Source organism: Bipolaris victoriae (genome assembly GCF_000527765.1).
Source record: "Bipolaris victoriae FI3 unplaced genomic scaffold scaffold_75, whole genome shotgun sequence".
Lineage (NCBI taxonomy): Eukaryota > Fungi > Ascomycota > Dothideomycetes > Pleosporales > Pleosporaceae > Bipolaris > Bipolaris victoriae.
The window spans coordinates 130,011-151,916 of NW_014575317.1; the positions used below are offsets into that span (position 1 = coordinate 130,011).

At 50.5% G+C, this 21,906-nt stretch overlaps 7 protein-coding genes across 7 annotated transcripts; 3 read left to right on the plus strand and 4 right to left on the minus strand.

Annotated features, from left to right (window-relative positions):
• Window positions 1–48: 48 nt before the first annotated feature.
• COCVIDRAFT_18158 (hypothetical protein) lies at window positions 49–2,167 on the plus strand (the record flags this gene model as incomplete). The annotated part of the gene is made up of 2 exons (XM_014698566.1): window positions 49–189; window positions 293–2,167. The coding sequence occupies 2 exons, from the start codon at window positions 49–51 to the stop codon at window positions 2,165–2,167; spliced, it is 2,016 nt and encodes a 671-aa protein (XP_014554052.1).
• A 1,954-nt stretch (window positions 2,168–4,121) lies between these two features.
• Window positions 4,122–5,451, minus strand: COCVIDRAFT_18159 (hypothetical protein; the record flags this gene model as incomplete). The annotated part of the gene is made up of 2 exons (XM_014698567.1): window positions 4,122–5,039; window positions 5,095–5,451. The coding sequence occupies 2 exons, from the start codon at window positions 5,449–5,451 to the stop codon at window positions 4,122–4,124; spliced, it is 1,275 nt and encodes a 424-aa protein (XP_014554053.1).
• A 1,515-nt stretch (window positions 5,452–6,966) lies between these two features.
• Window positions 6,967–8,749, plus strand: COCVIDRAFT_105863 (hypothetical protein; the record flags this gene model as incomplete). The annotated part of the gene is made up of 4 exons (XM_014698617.1): window positions 6,967–7,080; window positions 7,130–7,381; window positions 7,558–7,982; window positions 8,038–8,749. The coding sequence occupies 4 exons, from the start codon at window positions 6,967–6,969 to the stop codon at window positions 8,747–8,749; spliced, it is 1,503 nt and encodes a 500-aa protein (XP_014554103.1).
• Window positions 8,750–9,566: 817 nt separating this feature from the next.
• COCVIDRAFT_18161 (hypothetical protein) lies at window positions 9,567–12,104 on the minus strand (the record flags this gene model as incomplete). The annotated part of the gene is made up of 4 exons (XM_014698568.1): window positions 9,567–9,650; window positions 9,712–9,818; window positions 10,087–11,563; window positions 11,619–12,104. The coding sequence occupies 4 exons, from the start codon at window positions 12,102–12,104 to the stop codon at window positions 9,567–9,569; spliced, it is 2,154 nt and encodes a 717-aa protein (XP_014554054.1).
• A 1,653-nt stretch (window positions 12,105–13,757) lies between these two features.
• On the minus strand, window positions 13,758–14,700 carry COCVIDRAFT_18162 (hypothetical protein; the record flags this gene model as incomplete). Its single annotated transcript, XM_014698569.1, has 4 exons — window positions 13,758–14,157; window positions 14,218–14,336; window positions 14,401–14,456; window positions 14,691–14,700. The coding sequence occupies 4 exons, from the start codon at window positions 14,698–14,700 to the stop codon at window positions 13,758–13,760; spliced, it is 585 nt and encodes a 194-aa protein (XP_014554055.1).
• Window positions 14,701–17,221: 2,521 nt separating this feature from the next.
• Window positions 17,222–17,828, minus strand: COCVIDRAFT_105912 (hypothetical protein; the record flags this gene model as incomplete). Its single annotated transcript, XM_014698618.1, has 2 exons — window positions 17,222–17,715; window positions 17,792–17,828. The coding sequence occupies 2 exons, from the start codon at window positions 17,826–17,828 to the stop codon at window positions 17,222–17,224; spliced, it is 531 nt and encodes a 176-aa protein (XP_014554104.1).
• Window positions 17,829–18,348: 520 nt separating this feature from the next.
• Window positions 18,349–21,227, plus strand: COCVIDRAFT_105964 (hypothetical protein; the record flags this gene model as incomplete). The annotated part of the gene is made up of 7 exons (XM_014698619.1): window positions 18,349–18,476; window positions 18,545–18,614; window positions 18,823–18,972; window positions 19,093–19,477; window positions 19,526–19,938; window positions 19,986–20,123; window positions 20,190–21,227. 7 exons carry the CDS (start codon window positions 18,349–18,351, stop codon window positions 21,225–21,227), a joined length of 2,322 nt encoding a protein of 773 aa, XP_014554105.1.
• Window positions 21,228–21,906: the final 679 nt, after the last annotated feature.

The window sequence follows — 21,906 nt, forward strand, 5'->3', positions numbered from 1 at the left end:
TTGGGATCACACACCACAACTACAGAATATTTGGAATTAGCAGTAAAAATGGTGCTCGCAAAGTCCAAGAAGAGCGTCGGGCTGGGCAACAGCCTGATGAACGATCGGTTCAGCAAGGGTAAAGGTGCGGATATGCGGAGGGGCAACTTTAACCAGGGAATCGAGCGAACAGGCCAAAATGGCGAGAAGGTATGTAATATTGTATACGAGTCTTTTCGCAGGCTTGCGCAGAATAGTGCAGTTGTTTAGAAGGCTCATAGTTCGTTATTTGGACCATGCTAATATCCGACAGTACATCACCAACGAGAAGAAGGAGGCGGCATGGGTAAAGATGCGCTCTGTCACTGAACAAGGCGCTCTTGACGACTTCCTTTCGACTGCCGAGTTAGCTGGTACCGACTTTACGGCTGAGAAGATGAACAACGTCAAGATTATCCACAAGGACCAGAAGAACCCATACCTCCTCTCGGCTGCTGAGGAGCGCAATGTCACTCGGAGACACAAGGAGAACAGGAATAGGTTGACAGTACCGAGGCGACCGAAGTGGGATGCACAGACTACGCCGCAAGAGTTGGACGAGCTGGAAAGGTCAGCGCTGCTACAGTGGCGAAGAGGCTTGGCGGAATTGCAAGAGAACAACGATCTACTCATGACGCCCTTTGAGCGCAACCTCGAGGTATGGAGGCAACTGTGGCGTGTTATCGAGCGATCCGATCTCGTGGTGCAAATTGTGGATGCGCGAAACCCACTCATGTTCCGATCTGAAGATTTGGAGGACTATGTCAAGGAGGTCGATCCTAAGAAGAACAACTTGCTGCTGGTCAACAAGGCGGATATGATGACACTAGAGCAGCGAAAAATTTGGGCCGACTATTTCACTGAAGCTGGTATCAACTTCAAGTTCTTTTCAGCTGAGCTGGCCAAGGAGATGAACGAGGCTCGTGGGTTGGCAGAGGATAGCGACGAATCGGGCGACTCAGAGGACTACTCGGATGAGGACGAAGACGAAGAAGTTGACCAGGAAGACGACGAACTCGCAAAGGAGGCCAAGAAGATTGACCTGCAAGACAAAAAGGAAGAGGAGGAAAAGTGGGTAGATGAGGAGACGGTTGACGTTCCCGGCGAGAGCAGTGCTGAAGCAGATGGTGACGAGCGAACGCGAATTCTCACAACAGAAGATCTCGAGGCGCTTTTCCTGCAACATGCACCTGATGTCGAAACGGGCCCCAATGGCGAGCCGCGCAAGACGTCAATTGGTCTGGTCGGTTACCCTAACGTAGGAAAGTCATCCACAATCAACGCTTTGATCGGTGCCAAGAAGGTGTCCGTTTCTGCAACACCCGGAAAGACGAAGCATTTCCAGACTATTCATCTCAGCGACAAGGTCGTCTTGTGCGATTGCCCTGGTCTTGTATTCCCAAACTTTGCGACAACCAAGGCTGAGCTTGTGTGTGCTGGTGTCCTTCCAATTGACCAACTGCGAGAGTACACTGGCCCTGCAGGTCTTGTTGCCAGGCGAATCCCACAGCGATTCCTGGAAGCGCTCTATGGAATGAAGATTCATCCTCGTCCCCTTGAGGAGGGTGGCACTGGTGTTCTTACCTCTGAAGAAGTATTGCGCGCCTTTGCTATTGCTCGAGGCTTCTCTACTCAGGGTCTCGGTCAACCCGATGAATCGCGAGCAGCACGATACATTCTCAAGGATTACGTCAAGGGCAAGATCTTGTTCTGCCACCCACCACCAACAGAGCCACCGATTGACGAGAAGCATTTTAACCGCGAGCTATACGATGTGAACCATCTACCTGCTAAGCGTCGCCACCACCCTCTTGCAAACGTTCCTGGTAACACGTCCCTTGCAGACATGCCCGAAGATGGCGCATCATTGATGGACGACGACTTCGACGGTGGCGTACCTATTCAAGGCGAGAAGACACAGCGCATGGACAAGCGCTTCTTCGGCCCAGGCCAAGGAATGGCCAAGGTCAGCCAACCATTCCACTACAAGTATAGCGAGCAAGGCAAGGAGCTGAGCGGCAGGAAAGCCAAGATGATGGCAGCGCTGGAGCAGGATGTTGATCCAGCAGAGATGAAGATGAACAGCAGGAAGCATTTCAAGGCGAACAAGAGGAGAGCGAAGAAGGTCAGGTCGGAGTATGTGGATTAAGCTCTCATATCGCAATGAGGAAGCTCACTTTATGATTGCATGGCTGGCGTTTGGGAGGACGGTGGTAAAACATGTCTTTTTTTTCTCGACGACTATCTGGCTCAATGTGTGGCGCAAAATCAGGTATATTAGAAATCCAAAAGCTCATCTTTGTACATTGTAAACATCTCGAGACCATGTCGTGACTGTAAGTGGCGTGATTTAATCCCTCATGTACCAAGGGCGGAGAGATCGTGATGATGGTTGTGGGGGAGACCCAAAAGAGGCGAAAAGCCCCTCCCTCCCTCCCTCTCGCAAAAAAAAACAGGGAACATCCCTTGTCCCGCGCGCCCCAGAGTCCAGACGTTAAACGACGAAGAAGGAGGAAAGGAGGAGCAACGAGGGGTCCATCGGGGAACGAGCGGAAACCCACTATAATCAATGCCTCAAGCTGACTTCTTACCGAGTGTGGCAGTTTGGATTTCGCATGCAGAGGTGATTGGCTGCGTTTGGGGTGGTGGTGGAGAGGGTATCTTTTTATTTGTCCGGTACCGATAAGACGGGTTGGAGCAGGGCGATACGGGGGGAGGCGAGGGGGGGGGGGGTGTAGTGGGTAGATTAGTTGAGGTGAGAAAGTAGGGAGTTGGGGATTTGGAAGTGTGTGAAGTCTATATACAGTACCACTCTTATAACATGTACTTGCGAGTAATGATAGAGTCACGCAGAACGTGCAGAAGATGGTAGATAAGAAGGCAACGAGCACTTTTGCTGTTTTCTTCTACGCCCTTGAGCGCCCGTTTCTACTCTCGCGACTTGGAACTGACTCCCCTTTTTTTTCATGCCTCACTCGTAAATAAGCACCGATAGGTTGGGTTCAGAGGGAAAAACAGGGTCTCGTCTGATTTCGCAACCGGGAGTGTCCAGCGCCGTGGTCCCAAACTACGTCACTCGCCTAAACGGGGCTTAGCGGGGACAGAGAGAGCTAGACCGAAACCAAATGTAAATAAGGTCCTCCGTTTTGGCAGGCTTTGAGGCGATTATTCGGTTGGCCTGCGTTTTTTTTCAGTTTCAGGGCCTGTTCGATTGCGCGTTTTGCTAATTGGATTGGGCTCCGTTTTGGAAACGGAGGGTTCTGAACGGGCGTCGTTGTCTGGAAAATTGAGAATTTTCGTGGATCGTTCTCCAAAGAACTGCTGGATGTTACAACTTCTGTAATTTTTGTGAAAATACAGCCGAATTTACGAATTCTTCTTCAAGGATAGAGTCGGATAAATCCCGTGATTAAGATGTTGGGACAAAACGGAGACCTGCAACCAAACAGCCCTGCGTTTTCTGTCTCCGTCTGGGTAAGCTGGACGCTAAACCCAAAATGGCCGAAACGCAGCTGGAAAACGCAGACACAAAACGAACACGACGTCTTTTCTTTTGCTGTCATCTACCCCTCATGCCAAACTTGCCTATTTGGGCAATTCCTCTTCCGTCGAACTGATACTAGATGCAGCATGAAGATTGCTGCATTTTGCTTATTTTCGTTTCTGTACAGTAATCTACACCACTTTCTAGGATTGCCTAATTGGGTAGTTGCAGTCAAACGAAAGAACATAGGTTCAATGGTTGCAAGCTGCTGCAATTTGCAGAGTGCAAGGGCAAATTACTGCAAATTACAATTTCTAGAGGAATTCACACTTGCATCTCAAAACTTGCCCAATCGGGCAATATGTCGTTTTCACTCAGAATCTTCAGTTCTGCTTCACTATTACATAACGAGCAGATCCCTAGGTCCCATTAAATCTCATATTTGAACAGAAATACAAGAGAAACCCTTTTATTTCTACGCATCTTAATCTAATTAACGCAGTTGTACTCTTGAAAATCAGACTCGCTTCATGGTATCGTTATTAAACCCTTGGTTCCCTGTAAAACGCCATCCTGATATTACACTCAAACCATATACCGTGAGAAAAAACCCAAAACTTTAATTCTTCTCCATTTTGTCCGACTTAACCAACTCAGGCCCCCAAAACGCATCAGACTCTTTTTCGTATCCTTCTCTCGCAAGCTTTCTCCTCTTTGCTTTGCTCTCCTCTAGCGCATCGCCCTGGACTGCATCTCTCTTCTGCGCCTGATTCAACTTTACTAGATCGACCTTGTCTGGGTCCCGACAGTTTTTCAACTTTTGCACAAGGGCTTTGACTTCGGCTTTGTGTTTTGCTTCCCGAGCGTCGCGCTCAGCGGCGGGGAGCGTGGCGTTGACGTATAGGCGGTGGCTGGAGATGAGGGAAGCACATGCACGCAGAGTAGACAGGAGTTTGGCGTGGTGGGGATGTGATTGGGGTAGTTTGGTAGAGAGGTAGAATAGGGTGAGGGGCTCGTCTGCGAGGAGGTGGGCTGAGAGCCAAATTTGCGATGGGGTGTAGAGGAAGTATGCATCTGTGAGTACGGCAATAGTACGGAGTGTGTTTGTTGCGGTGCCGTATGCTGCGTGGATTCGCTCTTCAACTTTCTTCTCTGGCATCTTGATGGCTGTACCACCGGTCTTGGCGGGCAATGAGAGTATCTTGTTCTGCACTTCCTTTGGTGTCATATCCTGGACGGGTCCCTGGTACTTTCCGTGCACCATCTCTAGCAGTTCCATGTGGCCAGCCTTGAGTGCGCGGAAAGGGTGGCGTACGTCGAGGTTGTACCGCAATCCTTGCATGATGATGTATTCGGGTGCGAGAACGTCTTCGGTGGTCACATTGCGCCCGGCGCCTTCTGCGTACTGTGAGACGTGGATGTTGAAGAGCTCAATCTTGGTGGCCATGAACATTATGGTACGCAGGATGGTGTTGACGTGGTAGGTCATGGGCGAGTTGTAGAGATAGAAGCGACGCATGAATTGAATACATGTTGCCTGGGAATTTTATCAGTTGGTGTCCGCATTATGATATTGCCAGGCAGCGGCGTACAACTACGTTCAATGGAAAGCTGTAATGGTTTCCGAGCGCGATGGCGCGTTCGCAAAACTCATTGACCACGGTGAGTTCCTCTTCGGCAGTCAGACAATTGACCTCAGTCGTCGTCTGCATTCCTGAATTGGGAGTATTTGCCCCGCTCGCATTCTCCTTGTCCGCGCCAGGTGGCGCAGCATCACTGTCTACAGCAACCTGAGCGCGCTGTGCTCGCACTCGCGCAAGGTTCGCCTTGACGCGCTCAGTGGCCTGAAGGTTGATCCTTAGACGTTGTTCGGCAAGTTGTGCGCGAGTAAAGGACCAGTTTCGATACTGTGTCGAGTTGCGATAGAGGTCGTCTTCGGTGAGCTTCATGGCCGGGCTAGAGTTGATTGGTGGTTACGGGAGCGGGACGTTGGTGGTGAGAGGAGGATGTGCAAGGGTACGGGAAGCTAGCCGAGGTTTGCCCGCCCGCAGTCTTTCGTCCCATCTCACCACCACTGCAATGTCATACTCCAAAACAGACGTTCATAACCCCCGGCAGCAACAAGCTCTTCAAGCTTTGAAAGATCACTCTCGATCGCCTTGGTTAAGACCAAACCCGCTCATCCCCCAGGTATAGTACCGTGGCCGTGGTTTGCGCTTGGTACTATCCAGTACTAGCAAGAACACGCAGTATGCACCTTGTTCGCGCAGGCCAATCAGCTTGGACAACGCAGCTCCATTACTAGAACGGCCTCAATTCTGCTCAAACGCAGCCCACTATGCGCTCGATTGACCATTAACGATACTCTCTGGATCCAGTGAGGCACCTACAAAGACGCTCGTTTCTCCCGCTGTTTTCTTACGGCACCATTGCGCTTTTGCTCGTCCACGGCTCCCACAAATTCGCCTCACCTCGGCCTCTCTATCCCAACCGTATCGCACTTTTACGCCAAGCCGGGTATAGATGTGATGAATGTAACGACCTGCCTACCTATGCGATAAGGCCATCAGGCTACGGCATGGCGTCAGCGCTTTTGCCTTTGCCCACTGCCAGTGCACTTGGACCAGTGCTGACATGTTTGCCACAACACGCTCCTACAGGAAGGTGCTCGCAAAGAACGACTTCGGCTAATGGCTCCCGTCGGCTGGTAATGGGCCTCGTCTTTTCAGGCCCTTTGTAGACGCTAATGGCCGATGGCAGGGTGCTTGGATTTCTTTGGTCGTGTAATTCCACAACAGCTTGGCAGCAAGAGCAGCTGCCTAATCCGACCACGCTATCTGGAGATTCGGGGAAGAAGATTAGCACCGAACCTTCACGTGTCCATGGCCCCGCCGCCTTGTTGACCAGCGCGATCTGCGTACTTGAACAAAGAAATCAAGACGATACCTCCAGTTTCCGGTAGAGGTGGCAGTAGTAGTAGCGGTAGCAGTAACAGCAATACTTTACCATTCTTGTAATTATTCTACTACCACTGCTTTTGTCTGAATTCTACCAGAGACCTGGTTGTCGTTGTTTGCAGGACGCATACCATGCGCTGCCATGCGGATCTCCGGGTGAAATACTGGCCAAGAACCGCCTCATGCTTGGCACAGGGGAGTTGATATGGGAACCCTACCCTTAACCGTATTCCCAAGACCTGACAGACTTGGCTTGCATACTGTTGCATGCTGCGCCCAGTATTGTTGCTTCTGCGCGCGTCTTGGATCATTCTACTCGTCGGTTGTAGCTGTGATAGGAAGGTCTGTACAGTGGCCGCGACCGAGGGCGGAAGACCACCATGACTTAGTCGGTGCTTCCGGTGGTGTAGTACGGAGAGGGGGAAGATATATAATGACTATGCTTGTGCTCCCAATTTGAGGCCCACACCCAACTGCCCAAGTCAATCCGCAGTCGTCTTCGTCACCATGAAGTGGGCTACTATCACCACGGCTTTGTTGCCATTGGCCTCGGCCAGCGGCTTTACTCGTCAGGAATATGCCTCGGGAGAGGTCATGGAGCTGATGATGAGCGGCAAGGAGGTAGGCTCAAGAGATTCCATCCATTGCATGGAGATACTAACGTATTCAGGCTGCATGGGCCAAGCAACGTGCTGCTGGCAAGTTCGACAGCGCCAGGTGGAACGGCTTTGAGAAAAAGAGGACCGACAAGAGCGTTATCAAGTGCAAGCTTGGTCGCGTTGAGGCTGTCAAGGACGACCCAGACCAGACGTACAGGTGCAACAACATTGACTTGTACGACTTCAAGACGCACGCTGAGCTCGGTGATCCCATTGGAGACGGCTCTGGATCCTGGGGATGGACACACCGTGGCCGTGAGTTTGTAAGTTTACCCAAGTCCAAATCCATGTCTCTTGTATTCGAGTTGGAAGAGTTTCATGTTTTCCTCTTTCGAATGTCGTTCGGTGTTGTCCTCATGGGCAGCGCTATGAGGCTGAATATTACGTGATATCGAACCACGTGACATACCACTACACACCAGTACTAACTATTGTACAGATTGCCATCGGCCAAACCTACGGTGCCTCCTTCTCTGAGGTTACCAGGGAGGGCAAACTTGAGTACCTTGGTCGTCTTCCCGCCCAGAATGACTCCGTCATCTGGCGTGAGATTAAAGTCCTCGGTGACTCTCTTATTGTTGGATCCGAGGGTATCGGCCACCACGTCCAGATCTTTGACCTGAAGAAGCTTCTTAAGCTTTCTCCTAAGAGCCCTTATACTTTCGACAAGGTCAAGGATGTTGCCCTTGTCGACATCAACCAGGGTATCAAGGGCCGTACCCACACTGTCGTTGCCAACGAGGAGAAGAACTACGCCGTTGCCTGCGGAGCCGGCGGTCGACCAGGCCGTAACGATACCTGTGCTGGTGGCCCCATGTTTATCAACATGGATGATCCAACTAAGCCCTATGTTGAGGGATGTTTGTAAGTCAAAACCACACATTCACCCTCCACGCCCACAAAGGCTAACTCTAAACAGCTCGTCTGACGGCTATGTTCACGACGCCCAATGTATCGTTTACAGAGGTCCTGATCGTCGTTATTATGGACGGGACATTTGCTTCCTCTTCGCAGAAGATACCCTTACAATCATTGATGCGACCAACAAAAAGGGCTTTGGCACCGCCGGAAAGATGATTTCCCGTACTCCATATGTCGGTGCTTCATACACCCATCAAGGATGGGTCATCGATCCCTACTGGCAAACACATCTCGTCCTCGATGATGAATTGGATGAAGGCCAAATTGACCCCAACCGTACTGCCGTGGACTCACCTGCGCGAGACGGATTTGCGGTAACATACCTGCTAGACATCCAGAATCTCGAGAAACCGTTCGTGAGTGGCTTGTATAAAACAAGCGTTCGATCGGTTGATCACAACCAATACGTGTACGATGGCCTATCTTATCAATCGAACTACCAAGCCGGCCTGAGGATCCTTGACGTTTCATCAATTCCAAAGTATCCAGATGGTTCGAAGATTAAAGAGATTGCGTACTTTGATGTGTATCCTGGAGACGATGCCAAGCCTGGAGGCGGCGATGCGCTGTGGGATGCCGGTACTTGGTCAGCATATACGTTTGATTCTGGTTTTGTTGTTATCAACACAATCGACCGTGGCGTTTTCGTCGTAAAACAAGCTGACGTCAAGGGCCGTAAGAAGGGCAAAGGAAAATTCTGGAAGGACTAAATTTATTTAGATTAAGTATCTAGTCATTACCAGATTAATGCTAATGGAAACGGTCGAATCTTCGATTGAAACATGCATTTGATACCGTGTTTTGTTACAAACTCGTTCCTCACCCGCGAGTCAACCCGCCTCCTACCCGCCCCGCATAGAGTCTTACTTAAATATAGTCGCTTGCTGGTTCTACCAGTCCCTACAGCTTGCCACAAAAGCAGTCGGTAGGTGAAGCCAAAGCAGTCGCAGCAGTAGAAATCCCGGACAGCCAGGATAGCAGGTGGCCAGGAAATAGGCAGACAAAGCTGCACTCTTCTCAGACCGTATACTATGTATCCATAAGCGTCAACTAGTTGCGTACATATGCATCTAATATACCGCCTTGACTTCTGTGAGGGACTTAGTGATAGGCTCTTCTAAAAACTTTCATTTATTCAGTGACATACAGTGTGTTCTGACATACGAAAACTTTGGTATAGAAGTCAGAGTAGCTCAGGAATGAGGAGCAGCTACAGCTATCTAAAATCTTTTGAAGTCATTCCACCACCCATCAAGATCCACCTCAGCCCAGTGTTGTGGCTGCTGCAAGACTCCACCTCACATGGCCCAAGCTGACTCCAACCATGGCACAGCAACACTCGATGATATATGTATATTGAACACAACACCACACAATTACGCTCTCAGAGTTGAAGTTGAACTAGCCGGCCGACTATTCCACAAGCTAATGCACTTCGCTGATCATATCGATTTATACTGGATCGACTTCGATCCATAACTCCATTGCCCGTCCGAGACATCTATGGGTATCGCTTCTTTAGGCCTCTCATCGATGCATGACAGGACCGTCCTGCAAGAAGGTATGTTGCGATGCTGTACGCCTGCACATGGCAGACGCAGCAGGGGTTACCTAAGGAAGTTGTAGGGATGTTAGTAATTGTAAAAGACTTTGGGATTGTGGGGATACTTACATGCATAGGCTTCCACACACCTACATCAGCCACCAAGGTCGATGTAGGTGTGCGCAACTCCAAGGACGGCCTCCGACTCACTATGGGTACTGTGGTCGCCGTCCTTGCTATGCAGACAACTCATCATGCTATGCAGGCAACACACCTTGCTATGCAGGCAACACACCTTGCTATGCAGACAACTCATCATGCAACACGCAGACAACTCATCATGCGCCGACAACACGTCGTGGTACCCATATAACTCGCCGCCTATATCTTTCCCCAATAATCATCGCATTTTGTGATGCGTTTACTTGGACTTTCTTTTCCGTTCGACGACAGGAGCATCCATTGCTGGTTTCCCGTTCAGCGCACGCGAAACGTGAGCCTTACAATAAAACTTCAGGTGGCCTGCCATTCCACGCCATTTGATAGACTTCGTTATGGTGCAACCGGGGTACTCGCACCTGCCTGGGTTTTTGTAAGTGGCACTAGGGCCTCTCTTCCTTTGTACGATGGCCGCATCCATCGGCTTCCCATTATGCGCACGAGAGGTATGCGTAGCGCAGTAATACCTTTTATGCCCTTCCAAGGAGCACCAATGCACTGTCTTCTTTGATTCGCAACCAGGATACTCGCATTGACCGGGGTTTGCATAAGTAGCTCTCGGAGGCTTCGTGGTTTGATTCTTGATGAAAGGAGCATCCATTGGTTTACCGTTCGTCGCACGAGTCCAGTGTCCGCTACAATACCATTTCTGGTGCCCCTCTTGATCAACCCAGCTCCTGGCCTTCTTTGTGCAGCCCTTGTATTCGCATTTGCCAGGGTTTGGGTGTTTCTTTATGGCCGCCACTGCCGCCCGTCTTGCCTCATGAGCTGGCGTGCGGGCCTTGCCATATATACGCTTGTAATACACACAATTCAAGCATGTAACGTGGGTCGATGATGGACGGGCAGGATCGATGTGCGTCCATTCTGTCCGCTTAAATGATTCGTCGCGTCTATCAGGGACAATGCGTCCACAATCATGACATTGGGCGCCCGACTTGATGGCGACGCCTCTCCACCCCTGGATAAGAGACCAGGTTCTGTTCATTCCTCGTGCCTCAAGGGTCACGAGGCCGCATTCCTTCCGGATTTCGCTGACCGCGTTGTAAATCTCGTCGTTGATAAACATGCTGGAATAATCGGGGTTATTCCAGTGCTTCCTAGGATCATAAACGGTGCCGAGATACAACATGAAGAGGCTCTCAGCAAAAGATGTGAGCCAAACCTCTGGATCGTGACCAAAATGCGCTAGGCAACGCAAATTGATCTTGTTGCCAGGCTTTGCAATTTTCTTGCCGTGATAAGACGTCTCTGGTACGCCTGTGAGGTAGCCATACCAGCGCTGCAGCATGCCAACTTCAGCAACAGCGGAACCCACATACAGATCCCATTTGAATTCGCCGTCCATTTCGACGATGTCAATGTAGATACCTTTTTCAGACAATTCCGAGTCTGAAAGTCGTGGAAGAGATTTGAGCTCGTGGAGCCCGAACTGTTCTTGGCCAAGAATCCTCTTTGTTGATTCTGGCACACCGTTCAAGAACGACTCGACAAGGAAGTCCTTGTCAGATTGTTCCAACAACTTGGCGAACCCGCACGTCATTGTATCATATTCTTTGTCGCCAAGCAATACCCCGGTGAACATTGAATGCTTTTGCGTGAGCATCTTCAATCGTGAAACTACGAGGCGAATCTTGTTGTCGAACGCCTCGAATCGTTTACGGTCGCTAGCAGTGGCCGACCGTACTGGGCTTGTGATGCCGCACCTTTTGTCGGAGACGAAGCGGAATCTTGGTGGAATATAGACCCCTTGGCTTGGGCCCTAAAATCGTTTTGTTAGTATTCTCGGGAGAAGAAACGTCAAGTCCACAACCTACCTCTCCGGTTACCGCTGGTATCCCCTCAGTCTCCTCATCATCGAGTAACTCTTGGTCCCCGATCTCCTCAATCTCCTCGTCACTAAGGAGTTCTTCGCTTCCAATTGGGTTGTAGTCGGGGTCTAAAACCCAATCTCGCTTGGTGCGGAAGGCACATTCTTCTTCCGCCTCATCATCATCATCATCGTCGTCGTCCTCAGAGTCTGGGATGACTCTCTCGTAATCGCCGTCTTCATCGGCCTCGTCTTCGACGGCACATTCGCCTACATCAGTGCCTAAATCTTCATCAAAGTACTCACTCTCATCATCGTCACTGATGATGACTTGCCTTGCCTTGCCTTTGCCTTTTCCCGTGTACGGAAGCTCGGCATCGTTCTCCCTCGCCCTCTGCTCATTCAAGAGTTGGATCCTCTTGGATGAACGGACGGCTACTGGAGCCGAAACTGCCTTGCGCTTCGAGGGGCCGGCTGCGGAAGAGGAAGGCATTTTGAATCTGTTTTCGTCTGGAGTCGAAGAAAACGAAAGCGTAGATTTGGTGAGCGAAACAGCAGAAATTTGCGTATATCAGGCACGAAATGATTAGGTCTAGAGAGCAGTGTACTTCACGCGAGCAGATTTTCAGTATTGGTGAGATGCGCCACCTTCCTCCGTCAACAGTCGTGCCTTCCCTCCCGAGCATGTTTGCATTCAGGTACGTAATCACCAATTTTGCAGTGCACAACAGTCAGGAACACGAACATTGAAATGCAAGAAACACTGTGATGCAGTATTGAGCCCTTTCATCAATTGAGTATACGCAAGGGGAAGTTTGTAGGATTGTGTAGTTCTTCACGATGAGGTTCTAATCACAGCGATCTCCCCACAAGTACTGCAACCAGGGTCAAACACATCCACATAGTAATAATCTACGTAGCTTTCGGTGAGATCATTCTCAGAATTGATCATTGCAGCGATTAGAAGGCCGTGGAATAGATGTGGTGGGGCGAAACCTGAGTGTCGGCTGGGAGTGGAGGTGAGTGTCAACAAATGGCAAGAGCGTCCGTGACAGACCTTGGCGGTCGCAACACTCTGATAACCACGACAATGGGACAAAATGTGGTATTGAAATTGAACACAATTGAATTGAATCAAATAGCCACTGTAGTCGGCTGCAGTCCAGCTGTTTCCGGTTGACTATGCGATGATCGTGAGAACATCTTAGTCATCCTGTCAGGGGCTAATTTGTGGGCATTTGACGAGCACGTATACCGCAGCTAACAACAATGTCGGGTACTCATTCTGTATATGACTCGTATGAGAGTTTAATAGAAATTCTTCACCTGAGAAATATGCAGTGTTAACGGAACATGACTGATCGAGCTTATGCGCATTGGGCTGGTCAAGCAAAAGCGTGTCTTTTCTGGTGATAGCGTGGAGCTCATTTGTAGGGCAATGACCTCGCTTTGCAAATCAACTTAATACGGTGCATCAAGTGCCACAGATCCCGGTAGACTGTTCCTGCGCCCATTGCCATTATCAGCTTCCGCCTTGTTGAAGTGGTCGCGCTTTTTGTGGTTTGGTCAGCCTGGCGTATAAGTGAGTAGGCGGAAAGTATACAGTGCCACAACCCCATTGAAGAGATCAGTTGCACTACTGCCTGCGTTTGCATCTTTGGTAGCAATATGAAAACGGGGCTTTTGCTTGCCCTGTTGGTTGCTAATGAAATAGTTCTACGTTATTTCAAGTAGCCCTCAATGAAACAAGCTGCGATCTCCTATAGACTTCACTAATGAATAGATGAATGTTGGACTGCCCCTAATTGGACCATTTCTACCATCTATCGCGAATACAAACATCATGATTTCTCATAAATGCTCGAACGAACAGCGACAAGCGACCGATTGTCTTTGCGTGATCTCTCATAGAGGCTGAGCATAGGATGGAGCGATGAATCTCATCGAACCTGGAGTTGTTGACTATTTGGATCTTGCTATCGGTTTTATTACGTCAGTTCAGTGTTCCTGACTGAAAATTGCAAAGGTACACACTTCACACGCAGTCTCACAAAAATATTTATATAAAACATAAGTTGGAAACCAGCAGAGGACTTGCATTCATGAAACTAAAAAATTGACTTTTGAATCCCCCCCGAAAGAAAACTCACTCCTGACCTTCCATCGGCTCACCCCCTAGGGGGCGGCCACCACGCAGCGACAGGACCTGGGGAATCCCAGGGCACTTGACGCCCGCCGGACAGTTGGCAGGGCACAAGTTGCCAGCAGGGCACCGCGAAGGGCACTGGTCACCTGCAAGGCAGTTCTCACTCCAAGTACAGTTGTCCCCTTGGGGACACTGCTTCTGTGCTGTGCATTGCTGCCCAGCACGGCACGGACCAAATGCTGGGCATGCAAGCCCGTATTCGCATGCGACCGGGACGGGGTCGCTGGGCGGATCTGCTGGGCGGGTCTGCTGGGCGGCGGTAGTAGCAGCCTCAACAGCAGCAGCAACAACAGCAGCGAGCTGCGGACAATCTTTTTTTTTGTGCCCATAGGCACGACAGCTAGATTCACATAGTTAGTAACCATGAATATGCATAACAGGCGGTAGACGGTGAACTTACAGAAAGCACTGGTCTTGCTTACGGGCCTTACGCCCACCACCGCCACCATCACCACCTCCACCACCGCCACCACCGCCACCACCGCCCTTCTTCTTGTTGTTGTTGTTGTTGTTTTTCTTCTACGCGTAAAAATATTAGCTTTCCTGTTCACAAACGAAGGATCAATTCAAAAAGGGTACTTACGACACCGCGGCCACCACCGCCGCCGCCGCCAACGTTGACGTAGTAATTGTGTTGTACTATAATAAACGTTAGTAACGAAACTGTGAATGAAAATTGGAGATTCAGCATGAGGCAGTGGTTAGCAGTGATGGAATAGGTCAAGAGGGAATCTGTAGAAGTATGTGATGGACAGGGATTGTGTTGATTGTGTGAGGTGTAGGTGAGACCGCAACAGTGACATGATAAGAAGAAGCAACAAGCGCAGTGACATGGAAAAACAGACGAGAGAAGCAGGAAAGGAATGCACTTACCGCGTGCCATGATGTTGGAACCTGAAGAAGGAAAAGGAGGAGAGGGGGGAGGGGGGCCAGGTTTTATACTGAGACCCGACAGGTAACGTCACGTGCACTAGCGCCAAAAAAGCTCGTGACTCCAAGGCCGCGAGAGCTCTGCAAACGCAAGTAGAGAAATCGATTTGTCAAGGAGCGGCACGTGCATCCTCACAACTGGCCTGGAGCAAGGCGACAGTGGTCGAGGCGGACAAGGGATACAGGAAAGATAGGTATGCAGATAAGGACAAGACGCACGAAAAGGAATGACGAAGAACGCAGCCTGCACGACTATTCAATGAAGCAGGCAAGTCAAGCCTTGTGGAGGTTGCCTGGTAATGGTTCACTGATGTTGACATGAAATGCGGACTGGCTGAACATAGAATACACATTGAAGCTCACTCAGAAGAGTGACCTTTCGATCATTATACTCGGAGGCTTTGTTTGGCACATTGCTGTATGTGGTATGTGAATTTCATACAGAGTTCTCAGAGATTACTGAGAAAGTCGTTCCTGAGAATGAGAACTGGTGGATGAAGCTTGGCAGTTGTTTACCACATCCGGCTCACAACACTTTGCATTGCCTTGCGTTTTTTAAGTGCACCAAAAGAAGCAGGCCTTGGAAACTACAAATTCCAAGATAACCATAGTAGAAAACGATCTTCTCACATAGATTGGATTCACTCCCTGGGCGAAGAAATCTAATGGCGCGAGAGGCTCCATGAAGACCACACTTGACTCAAGTGCCTGCAGCAATGTTGCGTCCGTGGTAGTTCCACTGTTCGAATGAAAAGACGGTTGCAATTGTCTCATCCATCATTCAGGTAGGTGCTATATCAGGGCTATACGTGTTCTCTTTGGACTCTACAAGCAATATTCTGTGCACCAACGGCACTAGTGTGCACGGCACCTGCGCACCTAGTGGAAAAAATCATGGGTACTTCACATAGGTCGCCACTCAATTAAAGTCAGCAAACTCTGGGCTTCATAGAACTGCTACAATGCTATTATATCGCACTTCTTAAAACGCGAGGAATAGTTGTGAAGAGTATTATTTTGTTATTTGTCTATGTTGTCAACACACTCTTTGGATGTTATTATGTTTCGGATAAGGTCTGGCATCTACCACGGCTTATGAATTTCATCTTCATCCAGGTCAATCTACAATGTGGTATTAAACAGCGCCTAGATATCCCACTAACTATGAGTGTTTTTCTGTTGAGAGTGGTTTCGTGAAGCCATCTGCAGGCATATCTGTTGTCGAAACCCATTGTGGTACATCTCACTGGCCCGAGGTGCGATCTTAGGAACGACCTGAGATTTTGCGATATAGGTGGCACCACCAAGGTTCGCGTTGATTTTGATGCCCACGTTGTTCTTGTATTGCTGAGAATCAGATATGATATTCTTGGCCTGGAGCCCTTGTGAAGTCACGCCAATATGGACATTAGAAGGCTTCTTGGTGCTGTGATACACGTCAGTGTCTTGATTACCGACAAGGGAAGTAGGTGGGGTTGGGTGGTGTCACCATTGGTGGACGAGGGAATCCAGACACATCCATGGCCTCTCGCCATGAAGATGATGAGAAAAGAAGTGGCCCTCATGGGTTCCATAGATCTGGATAAGCTTGGGGACAAAGCTCAGCAGCTGTGGATAGTGGATCGGCATGATCCCGAATGTCCCAGACGCCTCAGGACGGCGAACCACGGTTGCGATGAGATCAGGAGATCACAATATATGGGAGAAGACGTGGCCTGCCATTCTTTTCTGAGATAATTGATCTGCTACGCTATATAGCAAACAGAGAAAAAAAAAGCTAAGCCGTCATGGGAGAAGATAATGTGAAGCGACTCCACAGCAAGAGGTGAGGACAGAATTGATAATACTTGACAGCAGCGGTCGCAGGGTAGCGTCCCGAGCCCGGTCATAAGTAATCATGTCTAGTATTTTGCACCAAAGAGGCGATTACGTTCACAGGCTTTAGGAGACATTGGGTTAAAATCTGAAATAAAGGGATAGTGGCACGGATGTAGTGTCGAGAAGATCCTTTAGAGATGGAGAGTAAATCGTGATACAAGATGGCACGTGTGACATCTCAACTTCGAATTCTTGCTATGAAACTATGCTATTTTGACACTCAACACATCATGCCCACATCCCATGCATGTTGCAGGCAGCGTTGGGGAACGGCGTCCCGGGACTCAGGTCAAGTGAGGCTGTGCATGTGGGGCATCGGCTGGGGTGCATATGCGTTCGGCCGCTCCCGACCACCTTCTGAAGCTTGTCTTGTCGTCTGCATGTTGATTTGCAGGTCAAGTCCCTACAGCTTCGTGGATGGTCATGATAAGGCGACGATGATCCGGTCTCCTGGAACATCTCCGTTCTTCGGAAAATCGAGTCCTGCGCCACACAATGTTGGATCGGCACTACGGCATCCTCCGTACACGTATTGTCTCATTTACAAGACTGACGCTATTCTATCTCGTGTGGCTCTTGCTGTGTCCTAGGTGTCCTCACACAGGCAAGACGGCGGTGATAAAGGCCTCCAAGCCCCGCTCAAATAACTCATTGGCAACTCCAATGCCCCCGGGATGCTCGACGGGGGCTAACGGGTTCTTGACGACATACTCAACATAGAGGTTGGCCCAGATCTGGTGCAGGTACTGGCGCAGGTTGATGACCTTTGTGTCGGTGAGCATGACAAACTTCATGCGCGTGGGTGTCTCGTAGTAGTGGAGCTTGTATTCGCCGGTGCGGTACGAGAGAAAGGTATCGTCGGCGCCGCCGAGCTTGGTGACAAAATTGCGGAGGGAGAAGACGAGGCCAAAGACTAGCTTCTCGTCGTCCGAGTGCGACATGCCCTTGCGGACGGCAGCCACGACGTCGCCATTGCTTACAATCGAGTTGCCAGAGGTCGGGCGGGCGGCGGCGGCGGCAGCGGTAGTGGGTTTGGACGAGGACGAGGTTGGGCGTGCAGGAGTCCAGCGGCGCGAGTAGATGCACTCGGCTGCAATTGTGCGGTCAGCAGCGTGCACGGCGGGCTTGTCATGGGCTCCGATCGCCGGACAACGATAGCGACTTACTGTGCCGATCGAAGATGTAGAAGCTATAGAGGACCATTGCGATCGGGAACAAGGAGAGACAAGACGGCGTCAGGCTGCAGCAGGTGAGGGTGGACTTGGGAGGGATGCGGGGTTGGGGTTGTGGTGTTGTCGATGTACTATCGAAGCGACGATTCGGGGGGGTGCAGCCGGCGCCAATGGGTTCTGGACAATCAGACACGATAGCTGACAATCAAGACGGATATGTCAAAGGCGCGATGGAGCGAGTCGGGGAGGATGCCGCCAAGGGAAGCGGGCGGGTGGGCCTGGCCTAATGGCAATAGTGGGCGTGGGGACGAGGGTGGTGATTGATTGCTCGACGACGGGCTGATGAGGCTGAAAGAAGTGCACAGCGAGAGAAAGGGCCCCTCTCTGCTGCGGGCTGGCCGTCCCGGGTTTCCCCATATTATTTCTCCTGCGACCTGCAACCTGCTATCTGCTAGCCCGCCCCCAGTTTCAATCTTAACTCTCCGTACTACTGCTACTGCACTTGGATGCCATAATCTTTCCCCCCTGGCTGGCCCTCGCCCTGTGTAGTCATGTCCCATTCGCCCGACCCGCTGAGCAAACGCCCATCCGAACCTGACCTCAAGCTCTACACTTCACAGCCTGCCCTCGCCGTTCCCGCCCTCAGCGACGCCGGTCGACCTCCGCCAGTCAAGTACATGTGTGTGTTGCTGCCTGCTGGGCTGCCTTCACTACCCATTACCCCACCAAGATGCTGATGCTGTCAAGGTCAACACCCGCATACCAGAGCCCGCTACGACACCACACGCGCGCAGCCTCATCCACCAGACGTGTAAAGGTGCGATTCCCTCCCCCCAGCTGAGTCCCGCTCGAGTGCACCATCCAGCGCCTGTCCAATCGGCCCTCCATCACATCATAGGCCTGATGCAGGCGCTGGCGAAGCTACCTGAACTTGGCACCAGCTTCTGCACTCCAATGGCTGCCAGCATTCACCCCGAGAAGCCAATCAATAAATCTTGTCATGTGTAGAGCCTAACGGGCTGCAGGAAACGCTGAATGCGCGGTCCGAATACAGCAATAGCGAAGATGACGGCAGCGCCCAACATCGCATCAACCAATATTTGGTGAAACAGGAGATTGGCCGCGGCTCATTTGGTGCTGTTCACCTCGCTGTAGACCAGTATGGTCAAGAATATGTGAGGATACCAGCTCTCCAGACACCGCTGGCTATGGGGGAGAGGCGCAATGCCTGATATAATGATGCGGGTAACCTGGGCGGTACACACAATGACTGTAGCTGACGACACATGGCGTAGGCTGTCAAGGAGTTCTCAAAATCGCGACTGCGAAAACGGGCACAATCCAACCTCCTCCGTCGGCCAGCGGCGAGTAAACGAATGCGCGCGCTGCCAGCCGGCATAGGCTTCAATTCTCCGCTCCACCGACATTCGACAACCGAAGAAAACAATGCCTTTGAACTCATCAAGGAAGAGATTGCCATCATGAAGAAGCTGCACCATCCGAACCTCGTCACATTGATCGAAGTGCTCGACGACCCTGAAGAGGATTCGCTCTACATGGTCATGGAGATGTGCAAGAAAGGTGTTGTTATGCAAGTCGGCCTCGAAGAGCGTGCCGACCCCTACAGCGAGGAGCAATGTCGGTGTTGGTTCAGAGATATGATATTGGGTTTAGAGTACCGTACGTCCGGTATGCCATGTGCTTCCGTCTAGCGCTAACCACTGCCAGTACATGCCCAGGGCATCATCCATCGAGACATCAAGCCTGACAATTGCCTGGTCACCGAAGAGGATGTGCTGAAGATTGTCGATTTTGGTGTTTCGGAAATGTTCGACAAAGAAGGCGAGATGAAGACGGCCAAGTCTGCTGGCTCACCTGCTTTTATGCCACCGGAACTGTGCGTGGCCAAACACGGCCAGGTCTCAGGAAGAGCTGCGGATATATGGTCAATGGGATGCACTCTATACTGTCTCCTCTTTGGGCGGATACCCTTTGAAAAACGCGGCATGATCGAGCTGTACCAATCGATACGAATGGACCCACTGGAGTTTGAAACAGAATGCGGCGACGACATCAAAGATTTGCTAATGAGGCTTTTGGAAAAAGATCCAAAGAAGAGGATAACCATGGAGGAAATCAGGGTGAGTTGAAATGCTTAATCCTAAGATATCAGAGCTGACACCTGCAGGAACACCCATGGGTCACACGAAACGGAACGGACCCTTTATTAGCAAAGTCTGAGAATGTCGCTGTGATTATTGAACCACCTACAGACGAGGAAGTCAACGCTGCCATTACCGGCAACATGGGCCACCTTGTGACAGTGGTAGGTGCATGTCTTCCCTTTGCATCCGTGCAATTCTTACATCTATCCCAAGCTAACAACAGACAGGTACGTGCAGTAAAGCGCTTCAAGCAACTATTGTTCAGGCGACGACCAGACCGGATAGAAAGTATACTAGGAAGTGCCTCGCGCATTGTGCAGCCTCCCTTGTCTATGCGGCCATCAGCGTTGCGCAAATCAAAATCACAGGACACACATGACCGGCGGCCAGTCGAGGCTGCACTTTCCGCGGAGGGGGTGCACCACCCCATCAAGGTTGACGACAAAGGACAAAGAGTGCCGAACAATATGGACGACATGGCATATTCCAAACCTGGTTTCCGTACAGAAGCAGGAAAGCGCCCCAGTAGACTCACTGCCACCAGCAGTCCGACTATGCAAACCTCTCCGGGCTTTTCAGAGGGCAAGATTTCACGCGAAAATCTGGCGATCCGACCTGGTCCAATTCAATCCATCTCCAGCCCAACAGGAACCATTCCGTCGGCATCTTCACCAACCACGCCCATTGGTAAAGGACAGGCACATAACCCGTTGGAGGACACGCTCTTCCTCAACATTGGAACCGGCGAGAACTTTCAGCCGGCGCCTGAAGAAGGATGTGTAGTTTCCGAATCTCCGTCTAATGTGGATATCAATGTCTACGAAGCCGCTTATGAAGAAGAGGTCCAGCGCATCATTGCACAGCGTCGTGATCAGCATAACAACGCAAACCGCCGTCCAACTCTCTACCTTACCCGACGCGTTGAGAATGTCAAGTCGATCCGTGATAGCGACGCGATATTTGACGAAGGCCAAGATCTCCGCCAGAACATCAAGGTCAGTCTGAAGAGTTTTGTTACCAAGACCAAGGAAGATATTGAGGCACGAGGCGAGCTGCAGAAGCTTCAAGAAGGTAAGGAGGGCAAGCTCAGCAGAACGATGCGTAACGTGAGAGAAGCGAAGCGGCTTGTTGAAGAGGCGCGAGAACGGGTCAAGACGGAAGAGCGAGAGCGAGAGAGGGAGCGAAGTCGGAGCGCAACGCCTCTTGCTCGAAACAACAGCTCTGGCAATGCGGTCAGCCGCAGTGGGACTCCAATTCAGAGCTGAGGTTGCCGAGCAAGAAAGCTTTGAACGTTGGATGGCACTTTGTACATATATTTACGGTCAATATATGCCTGGCGCGTTGGACAAAAAGACATGGAATCCTCTTGCTCAGACTTGGAAACATGGATGCGATTGGGTGACAATGGTTATTGCACACATGTCGTGCGCCACATTCATCTGCTGCGCGGACGTTTTTGTTTTTGTTTTTCCATTGCCAAATGTAGTACAGCCCGTTGAGTGGCTTATCATGAAGACAGCTGAGTCGAGCCAGGGTCATCCCAGCAACTTTTAGGGGTTCACGTTCCTGGGCCTAAACCGCTTTCCGGCCACTAGTGTGTGTTTCGTTGTACTCAGCCTCACAACCCCTTCCCCCCTCCTCACCCCACTCTCCCTCAACTTTCCCGAAGAACGTAAGAAGGATTTCTGACTGTTTTATGCGCATGTTTTGAGGATAGAGAGAGAGAGAGAGGGGTTGTTGTTGTTGTTGTTGTTATGTAGTCTAAGTAAAGTAATTGACAAAAAATGCTATTTGTCCCTGTCCTTTTTTTTCATGTTATCTTTATAGCTTTAGTGGAGAAGTGTAACGGAGTACTATGATAGACTAGGGTGTTGGCTTGTACAAAACAAAACCGCTACCATGTACCACAGTTAGAATAGTTTGACTGGCTAAATTAGTGGTGGG